The sequence below is a fragment of the Osmerus eperlanus genome, chromosome 27 (genome assembly GCF_963692335.1).
Source record: "Osmerus eperlanus chromosome 27, fOsmEpe2.1, whole genome shotgun sequence".
Taxonomy (NCBI): Eukaryota; Metazoa; Chordata; class Actinopteri; order Osmeriformes; family Osmeridae; genus Osmerus; species Osmerus eperlanus.
The window spans coordinates 383,251-406,835 of record NC_085044.1 but is presented as its reverse complement, the minus strand read 5'-3'; the positions used below and the strand labels follow the sequence as shown (position 1 = coordinate 406,835).

The window sequence follows — 23,585 nt, the reverse complement described above, 5'->3', positions numbered from 1 at the left end:
ACGGCCATGTGTGAGTCCTCCCCGCATGCTTTGCTTTCTGCTTCTTCTCCTCCTTTTCCTTCCTCCTTTCGATGTCTCTCCTTCTGTGCCTGCAGAGGACTGCTCCTCAGCCTCACCGGGTCTGTCTTACTGAGTTACCTGCGTACCTGCGTCAGGTGTGTGGTGCTCTGCACTACCTCACCCAGCTCTGCAGGGGGCGATGCTGCGGGGCGCAGGGACACGTCTACTGGAGCTTTGCTTTGATCTGCTTTCTGACGAAGGAGGTTTCACTGAGGGAAAACAAAACTGAGGTGCTTTAAGACTTGAAGTCACACCTTGTTTCCCTCTCATCTTGAAGGAATGTGAGTTGTTAGTGGACAGGATGTGCTGGTGAGACACTGGAACTGGATGCTTAAATCTTAGGGCATGAATATTCAGGCAGTTTCTGGAAGAACAGCTACAACCGTATCCTACATCATTACCCCTTTCACACTACCCTAAGCCGTCGGTCCACTCTGGACCCTGAAAATCATTAAGATGAAGTCACTTCATGAAAGGAGCTGAAAGTGAGCCACAACATTACAGTAGTTATTTCATTCATAATTTTTTTTTTACTTATTAAACTGCTTACTTAACTGTAAAGGTACAAGAAGGAAAGGTAATCTCAAAACATTGATAATCAGTCACAATAAGATGTGTGTAATTCAAGTCTAGCACTAGGCAATTACAAGGATTTACACCCATTTCTATTGGCAAGGTTGGCATAGCAACTCTTTATTCAGTGGGACAACAGACATGCGTTTGATCTGGAGAGTTACCTTGGATGATCCTGGCTTCACCTGTGTGTTCTTCACAACCACCAGCGTCACCAGCCCTGTCCACCTGTGCAGACCACAGAACACATGTATTAGCCAAGTTCATTAATACAATAATCAGTCGTTCATGCAATATAATTTTTGAGTCATTTCTCATCTATAATTTTCTGACGTGAGTCTGGGGTGTAGTAACCTGGGGTAGATAGAGTTCCTAATGTAGAGGGTGGGTTCGTTAAGCCATGCAGGCAGACATCATCGACGTTAGTGCACGCTATCCACCTAAACAGCCTTTACTGACATGGTAGTCTTCTCTCTCTCCTGTCTGCCTTCCCTCTACCTGCACCCCTCCCTGAAGCTACGCTAACGCTATGCAAAAACCCTCCACCTGACTGCTGTCATTCCTGCTAACATAATACCCTACTCTAGAAACACCTGCTGTCAATTCTGCTAACGTAATACCTCATGCTACTCCTCTGGCTACTGGAATGATGATGGGCATCAACCTTTTGTCCAAGTTGTTTGTTTTGTTTTCAGCTAAACCGGATCCCTTAAACTGGTAATGTGCCGGTTTAAGGGATTTCTGTTACAAAATAGTCATTTGCAAGTTTTTCTGAGCAGAGGATTCATATTTAATTTGATAAAGATTCAGGCAACATTATATTCACGCACAGGCAACACTATATTCATACAGAGCATTCAGAGCATGCATACCTTGCCAGAGGCAGTCAGGGATGTTTAGAGGCAGTCAGGGATGTTTAGAGGCAGTCAGGGATGTTTAGAGGCAGTCAGCATGTTTAGAGACAGTCAGGGATGTTTAGAGGCAGTCAGCATGTTTAGAGGCAGTCAGGGATGTTTAGAGGCATGGCTGAACCTGAACCAAGTGCACGGCTGGGCAGCATGAGCTTCCCACCAAACGAGTGACTGAGATCAAATACGACTGTATAAAATCCTGAGGTATTCACATGCTATGTGTGATAGAAGCTATCTGTTTGACAGTGGTTGTGTGAGGTTCTCATAGAAATGTTTTGTTCAGAGGTATTCAAACCCCCAAAATGTTTTTACAGGGGATGAAAGTTTTGCTTTGCCATCAACTCCCCCCTCATGTGGTCCATGTCCATGCGCCCGTCTTCCCCCCCCTCTCCCCCCCCTCTCTCCCCCCCCCTCTCCCCCCCCTCTCTCCCCCCCCTCTCTCCCCCCCTCTCCTCCCCCCCTCTCTCACTCCCCTCTCCCCCCCCCCCCTCTCCCCCCCCCTCTCCCCCCCCCTCTCCCCCCCCTCTCCCTCCCCCCCTCTCCCACAGGGTGAAGAGGGAGCTGCTGGGGCCCCATGACTGGCTGTCTCTGCCCGTGCCTGGGGGGCAGAGCTGGCTGCTGGTGGCCGGCCTGGAACCCCAGACGGCTTACCAGTTCAGCGTCCTGGCTCAGAACAAGCTGGGGACTGGCCCCTTCAGTCAGGTCATCACTGTGAACACACTAGGTAACCCTCACTCCCACATCACTGTGAACACATTATGTAACCCTCACTCCACATCACTGTGAACACATTATGTAACCCTCACTCCCACATCACTGTGAACACATTAGGTAACCCTCACTCCCACATCACTGTGAACACATTATGTAACCCTCACTCCCACATCACTGTGAACACATTATGTAACCCTCACTCCCACATCACTGTGAACACATTAGGTAACCCTCACTCCCACATCACTGTGAACACATTATGTAACCCTCACTCCCACATCACTGTGAACACATTATGTAACCCTCACTCCCACATCACTGTGAACACATTATGTAACCCTCACTCCCACATCACTGTGAACACATTATGTAACCCTCACTCCCACATCACTGTGAACACATTAGGTAACCCTCACTCCCACTGAAACTCACTGTGTGCTACAGAACAGAGAAAGAGAAAGTGTTTGTTGAACAGTGGTCATGGGTCAAGGCTGAGAACAGCACTACTGCTCTCTTGTGGTATGTAGCCAAGTTGCGTAAATTGCTGATGCAATTTTCTCAGTAGTATGCTGTTTGAAAATCATTTTCTCCCTCCCTCCCTCTCCCTCCCTCTCTCTCTCTCTCTCTCTCTCTCTCTCTCATCTCTCTCTCTCTCTCTCTCTCTCTCTCTGTCTCTCTCTCTCTCTCTCTCTCTCTGTCTCTCTCTCTGTCTCCCTCCCTCTCCCTCCCTCTCTCTCTCTCTCTCTCTCTCTCTCTCTCTCTCTCTCTCTCTCTCTCTTCTCTCTCTCTCTCTCTCTCTCTCTCTCTCTCTCTCTCTCTATTTCTGTCTCTCTGTCTCTCTCTCTCTGTCTCTCTCTCTCTGTCTCCCTCTCCCCCCCCCCCCTCTCTCTCTCTCTCTCTCTCTCTCTCAGTATTTCCCGTCAGTCCTCCTGAACCCCTGGTGCTGCTCACCCCACCACGTTGCCTCACAGCTAACCGGACCCAGCAGGGGGTCCTGCTGTCCTGGATCCCTCCAGCCAATCACACAGCGCCTATCCAGCATTACATCATGGAATTCCGTCTTGGGGAGAGGTGGGACCTTCTGGACGACAGCATCCCTGCCGGCGACACCGAGCTCCTGGCCAGAGACCTCATCCAGGTAAGACCTCATCCAGGTAACTACCCTGTCCCTCATCCAGGTAAGACCTCATCCAGGTAACTACCCTGTCCCTCATCCAGGTAACCTGCCAACTATGGAAGCAAATCAGTGACATCATGTTTTAAAAGGCATTGAATACTTAATATTGAAATTTAAACACCACCGAATTGTTGGTTTTGAATTCACCTCTTTAAAATTGAAATATGAATTTATTCTACAATTTCGATTTTAAAAAAAAAATTCAGATACCAAAAGATGTTTGAATTTGAGCAGCCTGAATTTTGTTATATTTGAATTGCAGAAGCTTGAATTTTTTTTGCTGAGTTTTGGGGATCTGAATTTTACTGTTCAAATTGTGCCTGAATTTCTAAACCAACAAAAAAAATGATAAAACCTTCTGGCTGATGTGAAGTTGGACTTGACACGTTTTCAGAACGTGTGTTTGCAGTCGAGAGGGGTGTCCAGGTGTGATCGTCAGTGATGTGTGTGTGTGTGTAAATGTGTGAAAGCATGTGTGTGAGTGAAGGCTGCTGCTGAAAGTGGTTGAGAGAGTGTTCTGCCAGGGGAGAATTATAGGTTGTTTTCAACTGTAGGAATCTGTGTTTTCACCTGTGTAGGTGAGAACACAGAAACCATGACATCACTTCTCTCTCACGTGACTGAGAAGCTTGAGTGCTTTTCTTGTTGTAACCATCACAGCTGCACACGCTCCTTCTCATGTCTTCTCAACACCCACACTCCCCCTCCCTCCCTCCTCTCAACACCCACACTCCCCCTCCCTCCCCCTCTCTCTCCCCCTCCCTCCCTCCCTCCCACCCTCCCCCTCCCTCTCTCCCTCCCCCTCCCTCCCTCCCCCCTCCCTCCCCCTCCCTCCCGCTCTCTCCCTCCCCCTCCCTCCCCCTCCCCCTCCCTCCCCCTCCCTCCCTCCCTCCCTCCCGCTCTCTCTCCCTCCCTCCCTCCCGCTCTCTCTCTCTCCCTCCCCCTCCCTCTCTCACACACACTCTCCCTCTCTCACACTCTCTCTAACAAACACTCTCTCTCTCTCACACACACACACACACACTCTCTCTAACAAACACTCTCTCTCACACACACACACACACTCTCTCTCACACACTCTCTAACAAACACTCTCTCACACACACACACACACACACACACACACACTCTCTCTCACACACTCTCTCTCTAACAAACACTCTCTCACACTCTCTCACTCTCTCTCTCTAAACCTAACCATCTCTCTTCTCTGTCTGGTGTTAGGAGGCGTGGTATGAGTTCCGGGTCCTGGCGGTGATGGAGGACTTGGTCAGCGAGCCCAGCAACATCGTAGGAGTGTCCAGCACAGGTCAGTCCACAGCAGCTTCTGTACGCTCAAGAGTGAATGTCGTTATCAATCATCTACAGTAACTCAATCATATAACTTGTCAATGTTAAGTGTTGGTCTTGATTTAAATCCAATTCAATTCGTCACATGAGCATTAAAAGAACACCTTCAGTTCCACATACTTCAGTTTACAATGTCCCACCCTGAAAAGTATGAGATCATCACCCACGTCCACCCAGCAGAACCAGTCCTGTTAGAGTTAGTGAGGGCGCAGCGCTTTAGAAGGATGAGCTGCTGAATCAGACCAGCTGGACAGCTGGCTGCTTGTTTGAATGATTGGCAAGAGCCTGACGATGGACTGATAGACACACATAGACACACACACATGTAAGTAGGAGAATTGTAAGGCCGGAGACGCTTGGTGTTTGTCCCCGGCTTGGGAAACCCAATTCAATTCTGGTTAGATGTTCAGGGAGATAATTGACTCGTTAATATCTGACTCCAATTTTAGAAATGTGCACGGGTGCGTTACCTGTAACCTTGAGCGCTAAACAGTTAATGACATGAAACTCTGGCGTAGGTAAAAATCGTCTGCTTGATCAGAGCATCGACCCTAAAGTATGCGTGTTCACTAAACAGTCGTTTATCATTACTATAATATGGATTTAACCATAGTAGACCTAGTATGTAAACCAATCACTCAGAGGCTCCGGTAAATTCCTTCGTAGCGTGGAGATCCACCGTAAGTGACTCAGAGGCCTTAGGTTAAAACCTACTTCAAAAGTCTATGTTTATAATCAGTAGTAGCCGCATCAACCAGACTAGATCAAAGTTTTCACCGCCGTAGCGTGATAGATACGTTTCAAGGAGAACAAGTAACTTAAAATGCACAATAATTGTTTATTATCTAAATAGTAAGATAATCAATACAATGATAATGAAATATCATCAAATACAAAACATACCTTCAGAGCAATGGTTAACAAAGGTATTCACAATGAAGACTAGGCATCTAACGCACCGGAGCTGTATCGTAAACAGAACTCAAAGTTATTGGTAAAAACTTCTTCCTATATACAACCAAACCTGACTAAAATGGGGACACCGGCCATATGACTGAAAAGTTGTCTAACGCATACAAATGCTGCAGTAGACCAAGTGATGCCCTTGCAAGACAAGGGAACATGTTAAACACATGTTGGTCTGCTGCAAGCCCAAACTCTGTAAACCCTGTACATGTACATGTTACAGCATTAAAATTATGACTAGAATGTAATACGTAAAATAAGAAACACAATCATATCAAACATGACCTAAAAAGCTGTTTAGAACTATATTTACAAGAACACAACTTTTTATGATAATTTCAGAGTCTTCCTCAGTCCACCTTCCTCTTCAACTGTTGAGACCACCTTTCCAGAGGTGGTCATTAAGGTGTGATTGTCATTTTAGCATTCATGCAAATCAACGACTGTCCCAGACGAGTGTCTGGGTGACCAGTGACAAAGGGGCTGCCAAAACAGCCCTACACACACATGTACAGGCACATACACACACACACACATTGAAATGTGTTTGGCCTGAGTATTTAATACTCAGGTTGATAGTGGTGCACAGCATCAGATAAAGCAGTGTCAGGCATGACTGGTTGATTCTGAGGGATGCTCATTAAAGCCTTGATCCTTGAAACAGGGCTTCTCTAAAGTGTTGAGCTGTTTGTTTGTCTTCTCTGTGTGCAAGAAATACAAGTTTGTTATCTACTTCTGAACTTCTGTACCCCTCTCCCCAGACTTCTGAACTTCTGTACCCCTCTCCCCAGACTTCTGAACTTCTGTACCCCTCTCCCCAGACTTCTGAACTTCTGTACCCCTCTCCCCAGACTTCTGAACTTCTGTACCCCTCTCCCCAGACTTCTGAACTTCTGTACCCCTCTCCCCAGACTTCTGAACTTCTGTACCCCTCTCCCCAGACTTCTGAACTTCTGTACCCCTCTCCCCAGACTTCTGAACTTCTGTACCCCTCTCCCCAGACTTCTGAACTTCTGTACCCCTCTCCCCAGACTTCTGAACTTCTGTACCCCTCTCCCCAGACTTCTGAACTTCTGTACCCCTCTCCCCAGACTTCTGAACTTCTGTACCCCTCTCCCCAGACTTCTGAACTTCTGTACCCCTCTCCCCAGACTTCTGAACTTCTGTACCCCTCTCCCCAGACTTCTGAACTTCTGTACCCCTCTCCCCAGACTTCTGAACTTCTGTACCCCTCTCCCCAGACTTCTGAACTTCTGTACCCCTCTCCCCAGACTTCTGAACTTCTGTACCCCTCTCCCCAGACTTCTGAACTTCTGTACCCCTCTCCCCAGACTTCTGAACTTCTGTACCCCTCTCCCCAGACTTCTGAACTTCTGTACCCCTCTCCCCAGACTTCTGAACTTCTGTACCCCTCTCCCCAGACTTCTGAACTTCTGTACCCCTCTCCCCAGACTTCTGAACTTCTGTACCCCTCTCCCCAGACTTCTGAACTTCTGTACCCCTCTCCCCAGACTTCTGAACTTCTGTACCCCTCTCCCCAGACTTCTGAACTTCTGTACCCCTCTCCCCAGACTTCTGAACTTCTGTACCCCTCTCCCCAGACTTCTGAACTTCTGTACCCCTCTCCCCAGACTTCTGAACTTCTGTACCCCTCTCCCCAGACTTCTGAACTTCTGTACCCCTCTCCCCAGACTTCTGAACTTCTGTACCCCTCTCCCCAGACTTCTGAACTTCTGTACCCCTCTCCCCAGACTTCTGAACTTCTGTACCCCTCTCCCCAGACTTCTTCCCCCCCCCAGACCTAGGGGAGGAGGGGGGGCTGGCAAGGCCTGTGGTGGCAGGCATCGTGGCAACCATCTGTTTCCTGGCGGCGGCCGTCCTCTTCAGCACCCTGGCAGCCTGCTTCGTCAACAAGCAGCGCCGACGCAAGCTCAGGAGGAGGAGAGGTGAGGCCTCGCTCTGAGCAGCACCTCCTCTCAGGGTGGTGATCTTTAGAGGCAATGCTCTGCGTTCAACAAACGTATTGTGCTTTTGGAGTTATCTGCGCTCACAGACAATGACTTGTCATGTTGTCATCATTTTTAGTCACAGGACATTTTCGGCATCTATTGTTAATGTTTTTGACCAGATGTATCTTTTTTCCAGACCCTCCTCTCTCCATAACCCACTGCAGGAAAAGCTTGGAGACTCCGTAAGTAAAAAAACACCACATCGTCTCAGATTTACCTGAAGATGGGGAGGAGTTATAGGGTGTTGTATATAAGCTTCCTATGGAGGTCCCCCCTCGTAGGAAGACTGATCTACAGCCTGGGAACATCCCCAACTGACTACTGTTTACATTTATTGTAAACTTGACGGTTGAGAACTGGGTGATTAAATAATGTGCAGGAGCTGCCTGCAGGGTGTGAGGACAGTCAGTCATACGTGTTCCTGACAGGCAGTTCCCCCGCCTCACTCTGGGCTGTCAGTGTAAATCTTGGAAGGAGGTGCAGTGGTAGATTGAGCCAGAAGGTTGTGTCAGTGAGCTGCCCTGCACCTCTTCCCTCCTGAGGAACAGAAAGTCACAGGAAGTCTTCTTCTTCAGGTAAAGTGTGATGGGCAGAGTGTTAATAAATGGTCTGGTGGTGATGGGTGTGTACTGTTTGATGCTGCTCCCCTCCCGCTTGTGTCACGATTCAGGGTTGGAAATGAGGGAGGCTGGGGGCCAAGGGGGTGGCTGGGGGCCAAGGGGGGGGCTGGGGGCCAAGGGGGGGGCTGGGGGTCCCAGGGGGGGGGGGCTGGGGGCCAAGGGGGGGGGCTGGGGGGTCTCAAGGGGGGGGGGGGCTGGAGTCCCAGAGGGGGGTGTGATGTTTTGCTATAGTTGGGGGGTCCCACAGAACTGGTGTTGTTCCTTATGGAACACTCCAGAGGGGCTTGATACAGTCAGGAGTGAATCTCTTGGAGGCTCATGTTCAGAATGTTCCAATTCCAAGCATAGGATTTCATAACATTAACAAGTGGAAAAGATACAGATAAGAAAGCAATATCGTGTTCAGGATTTTGAATGATGACATTTTATGGAACCCTCAGGAGTCGTAGGTCATTTTGAACCCTGTATTATGAGGCTGAGACACTGTCATTATGAAGGCGCTCGCTAGCAACGACCGCTAGATGTGAGGTTCCATGGCAGCACCCCCACACACCACTTCCAGTTGGGGCGGGGCCCCAGTGACACCTGAAGGGTTTACGAGACGTGTGTGTGTGTGTGTGTGCGTGTGTGTGCGTGCGTGCGTGAAAGGTTGACGAGACGTGTGTGTGTGTGTGTGTGTGTGTGTGTGTGTGTGTGTGTGTGTGTGTGTGTGTGTGTGTGTGTGTGTGTGTGTGTGTGTGTGAAGGGTCGACGTGTGTGTTTTATCCACAGTTCTAATAACTTTGACATTGGATTTGTTGCACAGATTTTTTTATGTCAAGCAGATGCGCTGATGTGAGTCTTTCGTTTTCTCTAAATATGTGGCAACATCTTATGTTTGCAACATAAGTTTTGAACCAATGTCAGAACAGTAAAAAAGACAGCAATCCAGGCTTGCAGTTATCTTTATATCTTTATCTTCACATTATAATCTTTAAACAGTATGATCCAATACTGTATATGCTACAGTAGGCTGGAGGAACACGGTTTGACCTTGCAGAAAGAAAATGAGATTTTTATGTTTCTGTAAAATACAATGATGCCACACTGACATCTGGTGCTAGGAAACGCTCCTATATTGTACAGCCTGGTGTGTTTGTCAGATGCACCCAGGGTCGTTAGAGCTATGCTATTGGAGGAAGTTATCTCATTTAACTTATTCATCTAAAGACAGTTAACTCATTCATCTAAAGACAGTTAACTCAATCATCTAAAGACAGTTAACTCATTCATCTAAAGTCAATCATTTCCTAGACACACACACAGCCAGTATTTGTCTGAAAGTCCAACATTATATTGATATAAATTTACTTAAGTATTAACTTGATTTACTTGCCCCAAAGTTATGTGTAAAACATGTCTATTTTTGTAAAAGGATTGAAGGATGTGGATTTAGTGATTTCTGCTAATTAAAGGCCCAATGTAAAATTTTGGTTGGCCTTTGCTATTTCTATATGATTTTACGATTATTTACAAAAATACAGAAAACAAATATAAGAAATTACTGTAATTTTATTTGTACAATTATGTGTGAACAAAGCAAGACCATGGCTACAAATTATTGTGAACTTCCTCACATCCACGACACTCAGTACGCAGTTCACACTGTCCCAGACTGTGTGATCCTCTATCTATCGATCTATCTGTTGTTTCTGTCTTTATTTCACGAGTCTCTCAAATCCTCCTTCTGTTATTCTGTCCTCTGTTCTCTCTACTGTTCTTCTGTCACCTGAATATCATCCGGTCTCTTGCTGTATGAACGTTTAGATACCTCATTTACAGCCTCTGTTCTCCTCCTCTTCCTCCTTCTCTCCTCCTTTCTTCTCCTACTCCTTCTCCTTTCTTCTCTTACCCATCCTCCTTCTCCTCCTCCTCTTCCTCATCCTTCTCTCCTCTTCCTCCTCCCTTCTCCTCCTCCCCCTGCTCTCCTTCTCCATCTTCTCCTCCTCCATCTCTTGTCGTCCCCCGCAGGAGTCCTCTTAGCTCCCTCCCCGGGGTTGAGCCCTGCTGGGGAGACGGCCGAAGCCTCAGGCCCCCTGCCTCCAGTCCTCAGTGAGTGAGCCCTGCCCTGTCCCCCCTTACCCACCTCACCTACCCCTGCCCTCCCCCCTGCCCTCCCCTGTCTCACCCTGCCCTGTCCCCCCTTACCCACCTCACCTGCCCTCCCCCCTGACCTCCCCCCTTACCCACCTCACCTACCCCTGCCCTCCCCCCTGCCCTCCCCTGTCTCACCCTGCCCTGTCCCCCCTTACCCACCTCACCTCCCCCCTCCCCTGTCCCCCCTTACCCACCTCACCTGCCCTCCCCCCTGACCCCTGACCACCCCTTCCCCGCTTCCCCCGGCCTGCCTCCTCCTCCCTCCCTCCCCCCTGCCCAGCACACCAGTAGCCTCCCTGCTGGCCTGGGCTGCATGCTCTCCTGACAGCACACTCCCAGCATCATGCCCTGTGAGGGATCCACTCAAGGAAGATGCAGAAGTGATGGCCAGTCCTTCCAGTTTCTAAAGCACAAGAAGATTATTTCAAGTCATCAGGGGGTTTGAAGTGGTTTACATGTCCAGCAGAGGGCGGTCTCACTGCACAGAGCTTCACTTTATTCACATCTCTTTGTTATTTACATTTACATTACATTATTATTATTACATTACATTATTTGGGTATTTAACCCTTGTGTTATCTTCGGGTCATTCTGACCCATCAGTCATTGTGACCCACCGTCGTATTGCGACAACTTTACCGCATACAAAACAAACTGAGGAATTTTCTTTTAACCGTCGGGCTGTCTCAGACCCCCCACATTGCGAAGGTTAAAAGAAAATGCTATTTATTTGTTTTTGTATTGGGTAAAATTGGGTAAACACAACGATGGTTCGTTGTGAACCTTTGGGTCATGTGACCCAAAGGCAGCACAAGGGTTAAAACATTATTTTCAGTAGCAGGGCTTTATTTACATATCTGTGCATGAGTCAAGTACTGCGAAACTTATGTTATTATTGAGTACACGTTAAATAATCATGTATATTTTGCCCAGAAACGTCCGTTAACAATGTATGCTTGGTACCTGTCTGTTGCATGGCAACACACTCTCCCACCACTTTCAATAGAGTTCCAGCTTAAGGTCAAATTACTCCTGAATTGTTTCAAGGCCATTGTGGTAAAATCCATTCACCTCATCCACAATAAATCCACGATAAACCCCTACTGCTGGACATGTAATACTAAACCAGTCTTGGTATGTAGAAGGTATCTAGCAGGACTGGTTGCTTCTCTTTTGAGTTGGCAGGCCTTCCATCCCAGTTAGTCTCACAGTACAATGGTAAACAAAGTCCCCTGGCATCTCATTGGCTGCACTTCTGTTTGTGCTTCTGCCTCCGCCCTGTCCTCTGCAACAGGAAACTCCAGCTCTCCCAGCTGCCTCACAGGCTGGTCTGTACCATCCGGCCCCTTCCACTACTCTGTAAAACATAACAGTCCAGAATGAGAGCTTTGTCAGTGAGTGTATCAGTGTGTTCCACCCTCCTGGTGGGTTTCTGAGAAGCTGAATGTGCCTTGTGTTCTTCCAGATATTTTGCAGCCAAACAACCCCTCAATCGCTGCCTCTTTGTGACGAACCCACCCCTGCACACTCGAGCTTGACCTAGCCCTGCCAAATCTGCACACCTCTACTTATCTAGCTTTTGTGAACTTATTTCCTGTGATGCATTGTTTCCTTTAAACATATTTTCTTGGACAAATTATTATCTTGATAAACGCTTCTGGAAAAGTTCTCCCATTTTCCATGCTTTGTAAGTTTGAAATGGATTTATTCTCTTAGAAGTATTATTTATTCAGTATAGTTTGTGTAAGCTTGTTGTAGTTAGTATTCAGCATCAGTGCCAAATCGTGATCCTGGTTTTACGCAAATATTATGCAGTTATTGTATTTTACGCATGTGCAGTTTTATAACAAGTGAAAGTGTTCAATTTACAGGCAATGTTCTCATACCTGCACATTAGACACACGGCAAATACAGATGGTTATCTAATGGGTATCTACCTTTTTCATAATGAAAAACTACCCAGAATATTATTTTCAAACTTGCAGCTGATGAACCTAGAATAAATTACATTGAATTGAAGAGAACAAATATTATTGCCTTTAATCCTGTAGCTGTCCTCATCCTGTAGCTGTCCTCATCCTGTAGCTGTCCTCATCCTGTAGCTGTCCTCATCCTGTAGCTGTCCTCATCCTGTAGCTGTCCTCATCCTGTAGTCTTGGTTTCACAGCAACACATTTTGGAACATGACCAGACAGTTTTGAGTGTCTTGAATGCAGGCCTTGTTGCTATGGATCTTGTTCTTACAGTCAGAAACTATATTTGCAGACTCATGAAGCACAAACCTGCTGTCATAGTGGTTTCCTCTGGCAGCGTAGTGTTCACCAGATGTACTGGGAAAACTAAAGTGCTGCATTTGCTCTTCCACTAAACAATCATGAAAATACGCTGAAAAAATGAGTTTGTGTCAACGGTATAGAATGTGGCATTTTGGACTGTTTCAATGCTTAAGAGTTGCAGCTGATAATTAAAGTACTGTTAGGGTTCCATACACTATCTTATGCCTCCAACTGCTTACATTTCAAATTAAAGGAAATGTAAGAAATATTAAAGCCAGTATTTAGTTACAAAAACTGCATGCAACATCTGTTGGTCTCAGACTCTTTCATTAGCTTGAAGATCAAAAGAAAAACACAAAGTACTTTCATTAGTAGTTGTTAAAGTGTCTGAAAATGTCACATTGTGTCTCTTACTACATTGTCATATTTAAATCGTATTTTCATATGCCTTGAGTGTATAGCAGATGTGTACAGCTATGTTAACGTTATTGTTTGAATAGTTAGGAAGGCGCTGCACTCAGCAGAGACAAGATCTTTGCCATCTCGGTCATCTAGGTCAGTTGCCATGGAAACTCCTTCGCCAGTACAAGCACAATAACAAGAAATATGAAAAACCCTGAGCAAAGTGCTGTATTTTGTCTAAATAAAGATATTATCATTTCAAAAATCCCTTCTTTCCTCTCTTGTTTCTGGGAAATGCTTGTTGTTCCTCATTACTTGGTAACTCTCATGGCTACATTGAATTATTAATGGCTTTGAATTAGACACATACAATTGACTGAGTTGATAATAAATGTATTTGAAGTGTTTTCAACTTGACATAAAAGAATATGTACAACACTAATACTACATGAGTTGATACTGTAAGAGGCCATCAATAATGAGAGAGTGTTTCCAGGGAGGTGTGAGGGATGACAAGGCATGTCCAGAAAAAGGTGGAGAACAATATCAACACTACAGTCAAGATCAATACTGGCTGCTTGGGAGTTACATGTTCCAGAAACATTCAGTTCCCTGGATTGAGTCAACACATTTCTAAATTGAGCTCAAAGCTTCTGATCAATGGTATCAATATGAATCACAGACATTAACAGCATGATTAAAGACATTATTGATGTTGAGATTCTGTCTTTCATGTCTCAAAAGCTGTGTCTAGACAAATTAAATTAATGGTACAGCACGCCATAAAGTCTGTCTACCGCGTATCAATAGCTGGGCATGTGGTTTAGAGCAAATCTAAGTTGAAGAGTGAAGGAGTTTCAGCCAGAATGTTCTCATGCTTGGGTCTAGTCTGTGTGTGTTTGAGTGATGGAGGTTAGTGGTCTGTGTGTGTTTGAGTGATGGAGGTTAGTGGTCTGTGTGTGTTTGAGTGATGGAGGTTAGTGGTCTGTGTGTGTTTGAGTGATGGAGGTTAGCGACCTGGTTCTGACTGGCTTCCATTTTCTGCTTGACAGGGTGTCCTCTGGGAAGGACAGTCCAGAGAGCATGCGTTCGGTGGGACCGCCGTCTGAATCGTCAGAGGATGGACACGGCCTTCACGTTAAGCACATGCCCTCCAGCCCTGGGAGGAAGGAGGAGCTGTCTCTGTACAAGAAGACCAAAAGAGCAATAATCAGCAAGAGGTACAGCGTGTCCAAGCAGGAGGCGGAGCCCACCACGCCCATCGAACTGATCAGCCGAGGGCCGGATGGACGCTTTGTCATGGACCCCTCCGACGTGGAGATGTCCGTCAAGCCTCGACGCATCGAGGGCTTCCCATTCGTGGAAGAGTCCGACCTGTATCCGGAGTTCCGCCAGTCGGACGAAGAGAACGACGACCCTGGGCCCATGCCTCCCGTCATGGCCACGCTCCGGCCTCACCAGCTCTCCCCCATGTCCTCCAGCCAGGACTCCTACATGCAGCCTCCAGCCTACAGCCCTCGCTTCCAGAGGCCCATGGAAGGTATGACCATCATGGAGAGCAGCCGTCTGCAAGCCACGGGCCAGATCCGAGGCTCACTCCACCACAGGGTGTTCCCCCCCAGCCACTTCTACAGCTACCTGGGCAGTCCTGGGGAACACGACCCCCCCCCTCCCTTCTACATGCCCGACACCAGCCCTCTGAGCTCCGTCATGTCCTCCCCTCCATATCTCCCAGAAGGACCTTTTGGTCACCCAGTCATTCCTGAAGAAATGGGGGAGGGAGACGTCCACCATTACGCCGTTTCCAGCTTCCCCCTGACGCTCACCTCATCCTCCCGCTCCCCAGACATCTGGCAAAGACCGGATTTCACCTTCGCCAGTCTTGAGCCTCACTTCATCTTCCCTCCTCACCACTCTCTGCATCTCCATCGGGAGCCTATGTTTCCCCCCCCTCCTCACGTCCTTCCCCTCGGGGCTCTCCAGCCCTCGTCCCTGCAGATGCCCTCCTATCCTGGTGTCCTGTCGCTGGAGGCCCCAAAGAGCCGGCCAGGCAAGTCTCCCAGCAAGGCCAAGTGGCCTCCAGCCAAGCATGTAGCTATGCAAGAGGCCCCGGGTCTGGGCCAGCTGAGACACACCAGCAATGGGATGGGTGTGCCTGTCTTGCCTTACCCCGCCCCCATGGCCCACGTGGTTCCCAGCACGTTCAGCAGTTTGGACACGCGATGGTTCGAGCCCCCTCGGTTCAGCCCCAGGCAGATCCGCAGGATGGAGTCCAGCATGCAGCAGGTGGTGCTGCAGCCCTCGCGCCTCTCGCCCCTCACCCAGAGCCCCCTCAGCTCCCACAACGGCTCCCCGGAGATCGTGGTGCGCCCCCGGCCCCGCCCCGGCCTCGTGCAGCCCTCCATCCCTCCAGAAATGTCAGAGATCACCCTACTTCCCCCCGCGTCAGCCAGCTTCTCCCGACGGTCCTCCCCTTCCTCCTCTCCCGCCCAAAGTAGCAGGAGGGCCAGTCCCAGCTACCGCTCCCAAATGGCCCTGGCCACATCCGCCACCAGCTACCCCTCACAGTCCCCCTCACCCCCCGTGGAAAGCGGCAACGTTTTTGGACAAATGCCGTCCCAGAGGAGGACTGAAGAGGAGGTCCTGCCGTCTGAGCCGTCTCCTCCACAGCTGTCGTCTTCAGGGTAGGTGCTGCGCCCCCGGACAGGGACCCATGTGTGGCCATCTGCCTCATCACATTCTGCTTTGAGTAGCCCTTAAAGTTTGACCACAGTGTTGCAAAAAGGTTCTCTGCTATCTGCATTAGCAAGCATACTTTTCAATCAAATGGAAGGAATGTTTGTCGTCCAAATTTATTATCAATTTTAAATGTAAAGTTTTCAGGATGTCTTACATCATCCCGCATTGCCCTAATATAGAGAGAGATATTTGATTAGCTTGGGAGTTACATTGTTCTCAACTCAATCAATGCTGCTTTTCATGCCAGACATCAAATTTAAAACATTCATAAAAAATAATCTGTGAAGCATTGTGCTAAAATTGTCACCTTCAGGAAATTCCTTCTCTATTTGTATGTAAACACCCTGGCATTGTAACAAAAAATAATTATGTGACAAGAAACATGCATTTGCTTCACAGATGACCACAGAACAGAACATTTGGGGCTACAGTATGTCTTGAAAGAAAGCACCATTCTATTTGTCCATTTTCAGCGCATTGTGCTATTTGTTGAATATGAGCCCCTTAAAGCCTGGAATCAGAGGAACATCTGGAAGGCTGTTTCTCCATCTGCGCCTCGCTTCACCCTGCTTTCACCCAACAGGAGGAAGCCCATATTCTGCACCCTAATTGACTTGTGTCTGCCTGGATGGTAGAGGTCTTGTTGAGGAGCCGAGGAGGGCTGGAGTATGGCTGCAGTCACAGGGCTCATCTCTTCCTTAGTGACCTGATAGCTTGACCTCCTCCTACCCCCCAACCCTCTCTCCTCAATCTCTCCCCTCAATCTCTCCCCCCTCTCCTCTCTGTCCACCCTTACCCCTATGCCCCCCTCCCTTCCCCCTGTCCCCCAGGTCCCAGGGTGTCCCCCAGGTCCCAGGGTGCTCCCCCAGGTCCCAGGGTGTCCCCCAGGTCCCAGGGTGTCCCCCAGGTCCCAGGGTGCTCCCCCAGGTCCCAGGGTGTCCCCCAGGTCCCAGGGTGTCCCCCAGGTCCCAGGGTGTCCCCCAGGTCCCAGGGTGTCCCCCAGGTCCCAGGGTGTCCCCCAGGTCCCAGGGTGTCCCCCAGGTCCCAGGGTGCTCCCCCAGGTCCCAGGGTGCTCCCCCAGGTCCCAGGGTGTCCCCCAGGTCCCAGGGTGTCCCCCAGGTCCCAGGGTGCTCCCCCAGGTCCCAGGGTGTCCCCCAGGTCCCAGGGTGTCCCCCAGGTCCCAGGGTGTCCCCCAGGTCCCAGGGTGTCCCCCAGGTCCGGCTCCCAGGGTGCTTGTTGGGCGAAGTGCTGCAGGGCCTGTTTGCTTGTCATGTGTTGCAGTGTCTCCATCATACAGTGTGACGTTAGGGCTGGTTCTCTCCTGGAGTCTGACCTGCTTTGTTTTTGATCTCAGCTATCTGGGCAGCGTTGTTGACACCAGGTCCTCCACACCTCAATAGGTAAGGGTCGGATCCATGTCTGAGAGGGGGGGGTCGCAGGTGGGGCTTTAATCACCTCGTCCTTTAAAGGGGAATACGAGCCTTTGGATCTTGTTTTGTTTACTTCCTTACTTCTATCAACTTCTTATTTTCGTTTTTTTTTTTTTCATTTTGTTTCCCAAAGTATTTCAGTTCTGCAGTCTTCAACACTATGCATTCTGATTTTAGTTTGCATATGCTGCTGTCTGAGCAAGCCTCCGGTTAGGCACGTTTCTCTGAAGTCGCTTCCTCCTGGTGTTAATGCTGGAAACACTGAAGGAGCGTTTGATTTGAAACACTTGGCACAGAAATCTGACACCCTACAATGTGAAGTTGAAAGTAGTAGTCCTGCACAAACACAGATCCAGATGCTTCACAAAGCTGCAAACGTTACTTTGGTGCGGGAGAATGTCATCTTTTTTATGTATAAAAACATCAACTTTTTGTAGCTGTTACTGATGCATAGCTTAGAAGGCAACTCTGTTAGTGTGGGTTTTCCTGGCTAGTAACAGATTTAGTCTCTCTGATACAGACATATTTAGCAGCCCTCTCAAGATGCTTTTGATAACACTAATTGAAAATATTTCTTTACTCAGATTCCTAGGAAATATTTTATGAGAATAAACTCCTCTGTATTTAGAGCATGAACCAAAATACTTGAGAGCGCAATATAACACTTGTATGTTTGGACTGCAGAACAGTTGTCACTATCATGTGAAGCAAGTGTCTTTCCAGAACACACTAATTTTTTTATTGTGGGGAAATTTTAATAAGTCGAGGGCATGGGTTAAGCACACCCAGTTCTGAGTGCCCTATGAAGTGGATGTCAAGGTATTCCCCTTTAAAGTCCTGTTCCATGTGCAAACTGCCATGCATGCTATTGCTAAATATTTCTCCTCAGTTAAAAAAAAAAGAAACAGAAAAAAAAGATCAACTATCTGAATAAACTGTTACATTTGTTGTCCACGTGTTTGGTTTTTTGGTTTTGGCTTATTTTCCGTTATGTGACTGTTCCCAAGTAGCCATTTCCCCTCCCGCCATCTCTCCCTGTCAGCATGGTGAAGCCCATTGTAGACAGTTTCCATGTCTATGAATACATACTGATGATGCTGTGTTGCTCAGATGTGGTTTTCCCCCTCTACTAACAACCTTCCATTTCTCCCAACAGCCACAAACACAGGACAGCCCCTCTGTAATGCATTGTGTTTTCCTTGCCTTGTGAAAGAGCCCGGTTGTGTATTGACAGAGTGCGTGGGTTAGGGTAACCGTGGGCTGACAGGTTAACGGGTCTCTGTATGTGGAATGGACGGCAGACACTGTCAACACACCTGCACACACATGAACACACCTACACACCCTCCACAACATTTAAACTGTTCAGATTAAGGTAGAAAATTCAGGGTACGTGTTTGCACTTGTGATTTGATAAAGAGCGTAAAGATTGGAATGGGTTGTATACAGCATGTAATGCATTGTAATTTAAACTGTTCTTCTTCAATCACAACAGGTGCAAACTTTATCACGTCCTTTCTCTCTATGATGGTTCAAAGTAAATGGACAGTTTTAGATCAATAGCCTGCTTATTTAATAAAATAATATGTCGATATAAATATGACACCAGTGTAATTTATTAGACATTGCTTTCATTTAGATGTTCTGATAAGAACTCTCCCTGTGGCTGTAGCCTGGTGTGTCGTAGAGGAGAACCAGCGGCGCTGCAGCGAGCCGGAGGTTTGATCGACGCTCCTGGGGTTATCTGTCTCTTCTTTTTGTTTTTGCTCAGAAAACGTGGAGGTGATCCGAGCAGGCCTGTGGGGCCTGAGAGGATAGAGGCACTGAGATACCAACGTCTTAAAAAAGTCAAGAAGATGGTCGTCAACAACAACAACTCAAAGAGTAGAAAGAAAGCAGGTGAGTGTCCAGCTGCAGTGTGTGTTTGTTCTGCAGTGTGTGTTTGTTCTGCAGTGTGTGTTTGTTCTGCTTCACCAAAGAAGAAGACAGGCAGAGATGGCTGAGGTGTCCTGTCAGGTATCGTGGTGGCTGAGGTGTCCTGTCAGGTATCGTGGTGGCTGAGGTGTCCTGTCAGGTATTGTGGTGGCTGAGGTGTCCTGTCAGGTATCGTGGTGGCTGAGGTGTCCTGTCAGGTATCGTGGTGGCTGAGGTGTCCTGTCAGGTATCGTGGTGGCTGAGGTGTCCTGTCAGGTATCGTGGTGGCTGAGGTGTCCTGTCAGGTATCGTGGTGGCTGAGGTGTCCTGTCAGGTATCGTGGTGGCTGAGGTGTCCTGTCAGGTAACGTGGTGGCTGAGGTGTCCTGTCAGGTAACGTGGTGGCTGAGGTGTCCTGTCAGGTAACGTGGTGGCTGAGGTGTCCTGTCAGGTATTGTGGTGGCTGAGGTGTCCTGTCAGGTATCGTGGTGGCTGAGGTGTCCTGTCAGGTATCGTGGTGGCTGAGGTGTCCTGTCAGGTAACGTGGTGGCTGAGGTGTCCTGTCAGGTAACGTGGTGGCTGAGGTGTCCTGTCAGGTAACGTGGTGGCTGAGGTGTCCTGTCAGGTATCGTGGTGGCTGAGGTGTCCTGTCAGGTATTGTGGTGGCTGAGGTGTCCTGTCAGGTATCGTGGTGGCTGAGGTGTCCTGTCAGGTAACGTGGTGGCTGAGGTGTCCTGTCAGGTAACGTGGTGGCTGAGGTGTCCTGTCAGGTAACGTGGTGGCTGAGGTGTCCTGTCAGGTATTGTGGTGGCTGAGGTGTCCTGTCAGGTAACGTGGTGGCTGAGGTGTCCTGTCAGGTAACGTGGTGGCTGAGGTGTCCTGTCAGGTATTGTGGTGGCTGAGGTGTCCTGTCAGGTATCGTGGTGGCTGAGGTGTCCTGTCAGGTATTGTGGTGGCTGAGGTGTCCTGTCAGGTATTGTGGTGGCTGAGGTGTCCTGTCAGGTATCGTGGTGGCTGAGGTGTCCTGTCAGGTATCGTGGTGGCTGAGGTGTCCTGTCAGGTATTGTGGTGGCTGAGGTGTCCTGTCAGGTATTGTGGTGGCTGAGGTGTCCTGTCAGGTATCGTGGTGGCTGAGGTGTCCTGTCAGGTATCGTGGTGGCTGAGGTGTCCTGTCAGGTATCGTGGTGGCTGAGGTGTCCTGTCAGGTATCGTGGTGGCTGAGGTGTCCTGTCAGGTATCGTGGTGGCTGAGGTGTCCTGTCAGGTATCGTGGTGGCTGAGGTGTCCTGTCAGGTATTGTGGTGGCTGAGGTGTCCTGTCAGGTAACGTGGGAGAGCCTGTAGCTTCGCACATGAGAATGTTGGTGGTTTTTCTCCATTCTCCTTTTCAGACCCTCTCTAGGTCAGGTAGAGCAGGTTGTCCGAGAGCTGTGGTCCTCAGGGCTCCACAGATGTTCTGAGGGATGTTTCCTGGTCCTCTGAGGGGCGTTCAGAGATTTCAAGATTCTCCAGCATATTTTTGTCTGTGTGTTTGTGTTCCTTGTTTTGCTGAAGGTCGGATCTCTGCCCCAGTCTGAAGTTGTGTGCGCTCTGCAGCAGATTTATTCAAGGAGCTTCTGATTTTTGACTCTGTTTAGAGAAACAGATCTTGCAATGTTACATCTAACACTCTTTTCTTTTCTTTGACTTTGCCTTGCCTTTCCATCCACGATCCACTAGTACCCCTGGTCCTTACTCTCCTCCCTCACCCCCTGTCTCTGTGCCTGACCCCTGACTTCCCTCTGACCCCTGTCCCCTCCCCCAGGTGACTCCTCCTCTCAGCCCCAGCCCCCCTGCTCCTCCCGGGTGCTGCAGCCTGAAGAAGCTCTCTACCTCCGCAAGAAGAAGAAGGCTCCTCTCAGACAGGACCCGTACGCCCGCTTCTCTGCCCTGCTGTACCGCCGTCCTCCCAGGGAGGACCAAAAGGCCATTCTGGCCAGCATGGACAGCATGGACCCAGACCATGCCACTCTCCTCTGAGTCCGCCAAGGTTAAACTACTTCCCCAAAACGTCACATGCCATTAAAACTCACTTCTGCCCCAGGGAAAAAATGGTTTTCAGAACAAAAAAGACAAAAGGAAAATAGAGTGTCTACCTGAGGTTTACAAAGTCTTGCTCCAGTGTAAAACATACAAGAAAGCATTGTAGTTTCTTTATTTAGAAAGAATGTTTTGGGGTCCATGAACCTAGAGGTATAGTCAGTCTCTGTTTACAGCAAGTCTCATCTGCTTCCTCCTCCAGCCTCTCCCACGCCAGTCAAACATCCCACCAACACGCCAGTCTAACATCCCACTGACACGCCAGTCAAACATCCCACCAACACGCCAGTCAAACATCCCACCAACACGCCAGTCTAACATCCCACTGACACGCCAGTCAAACATCCCACCAACACGCCAGTCAAACATCCCACCAACACGCCAGTCAAACATCCCACCAACACGCCAGTCAAACATCCCACAAACACGCCAGTCAAACATCCCACTGACACGCCAGTCAAACATCCCACCAACACGCCAGTCAAACATCCAACCAACACGCCAGTCAAACATCCCACCAACATGCCAGTCAAACATCCCACCAACACGCCAGTCAAACATCCCACCAACACGCCAGTCAAACATCCCACCAACACGCCAGTCAAACATCCCACAAACACGCCAGTCAAACATCCCACCAACACGCCAGTCAAACATCCCACCAACACGCCAGTCAAACATCCCACCAACATGCCAGTCAAACATCCCATCAACACGCCAGTCAAACATCCCACCAACATGCCAGTCAAACACAGGGTTCTCACAAGCTGCAAACTGTACCTCAGATTCTTTTCTTTTTTTTCCATCATTCATTATTCTGACTCTAGTGTAATCGAGTTATAATTTCATTAAGTTTATGAGTTGACATTTTTCTTAATTCACCAGATACACACAGCAATGGCTGTTTGGATGCAGGTCTGTTAAAACTGGATCCACACAGATTAGGAACAGTTTATTACGTAATGGTTGTTTGAACACCATTAAAGGTGTCATTATGGATATTTTGGATGCAGGATATTATGGTCCACTTACATCAACATTTCTATTCGAAGCTTTTGATATACAATTAAATGTTTTGTTGTTTTTTCCCATAACATTATAATTTTAAAAGAGAAAGCTGTCAATCAAAGCACAATACACATATTCCTTTACAAAGGATCACATTTACAGTACTGCAGCAGTCGTCCGGCACATGTGGGTGTAGATGCCCAGAGCTGCCCCCCTCCTGCCCCCCAATCCTGCATCTCTCATGTCACAGGGCCCAGGAGGGACACCTGGCCAATCCTGCATCTCTCATGTCACAGGGCCCAGGAGGGACACCTGGCCAATCCTGCATCTCTCATGTCACAGGGCCCAGGAGGGACACCTGGCCAATCCTGCATCTCTCATGTCACAGGGCCCAGGAGGGACACCTGGCCAATCCTGCATCTCTCATGTCACAGGGCCCAGGAGGTCTCACACCTGGGACAGGCGTTTGCACTGGAGCAAAACTTTGGCTACTGCCATATTGCATATACAGTATATATATAAATATACAAAAAAATATACATATATAATTGTTTGATCTTTAACCACACTTATCTTGTAGCATTATGGGTAGTACAGAGGGATCCTAATCCTTTTATTTTAAAAGTACTATAGCAATGCCAAACATACCACAACTTCCTTAATCTTTGAAACATGTACTGTACGGAGAGGAGGACAGGATTTTGTGCCATAGTATTCTATAGTATTCTATAGTATTTTGTCATTCATGTGGGAGGACCTTGAACCAAAGGCTTTGAATTGTCTTTACAAGGATTCTGGTTCCCTACATCAGTTCTGATTTTCTTTCATGTTTTACTGTATGTGAGTTTCTGTATCAGAGTAACTGCCCTGACAGCCATGTGCTGTGTTTGTAGCCTTGCTCTTTGTCACGTGATTGTCACTTGGTCACTGTGTTGACAAAACACACTTCTCCTTTTTGGAACCAGAAGAGCTTCTTGTGGCATTCCGGGGCTGAGCGGCCAAAATGATTACTGTGTCATCTAAAGGTGCTTGTTTTCTATAGATTACCATTGATTCATTTGTGGATTCATTTGTAGACATATCTAGAAGATTACCATGTGGGTGGTATGGAGGTGTTCCAGTAGTGGTCAGTAGTACAGCTGTGTGGCTGGATGGATCTCTCAAAGGGACCAACATGCTTCTGTGCTGTTGTGGTCGTCTAGTTAGTTACTGACAGGTTGTCTA

The 23,585-nt window shown here is 48.2% G+C and overlaps 1 protein-coding gene across 1 annotated transcript in view; it reads left to right on the top strand.

Moving 5' to 3' along the window:
* Positions 1 to 21,627, top strand: part of igsf9bb (immunoglobulin superfamily, member 9Bb) — a 48,803-nt gene extending 27,176 nt beyond the window's left edge. The window contains exons 13-20 of the mRNA XM_062453869.1: positions 2,093 to 2,268; positions 3,170 to 3,396; positions 4,660 to 4,744; positions 7,533 to 7,697; positions 7,897 to 7,942; positions 14,247 to 15,878; positions 19,135 to 19,262; positions 21,079 to 21,627. Of these exons, the coding sequence (XP_062309853.1) occupies positions 2,093 to 2,268; positions 3,170 to 3,396; positions 4,660 to 4,744; positions 7,533 to 7,697; positions 7,897 to 7,942; positions 14,247 to 15,878; positions 19,135 to 19,262; positions 21,079 to 21,293 (2,674 nt within the window). The 3' untranslated portion in view covers positions 21,294 to 21,627. The remainder of the gene's footprint in view (positions 1 to 2,092; positions 2,269 to 3,169; positions 3,397 to 4,659; positions 4,745 to 7,532; positions 7,698 to 7,896; positions 7,943 to 14,246; positions 15,879 to 19,134; positions 19,263 to 21,078) is intronic.
* Positions 21,628 to 23,585: the final 1,958 nt, after the last annotated feature.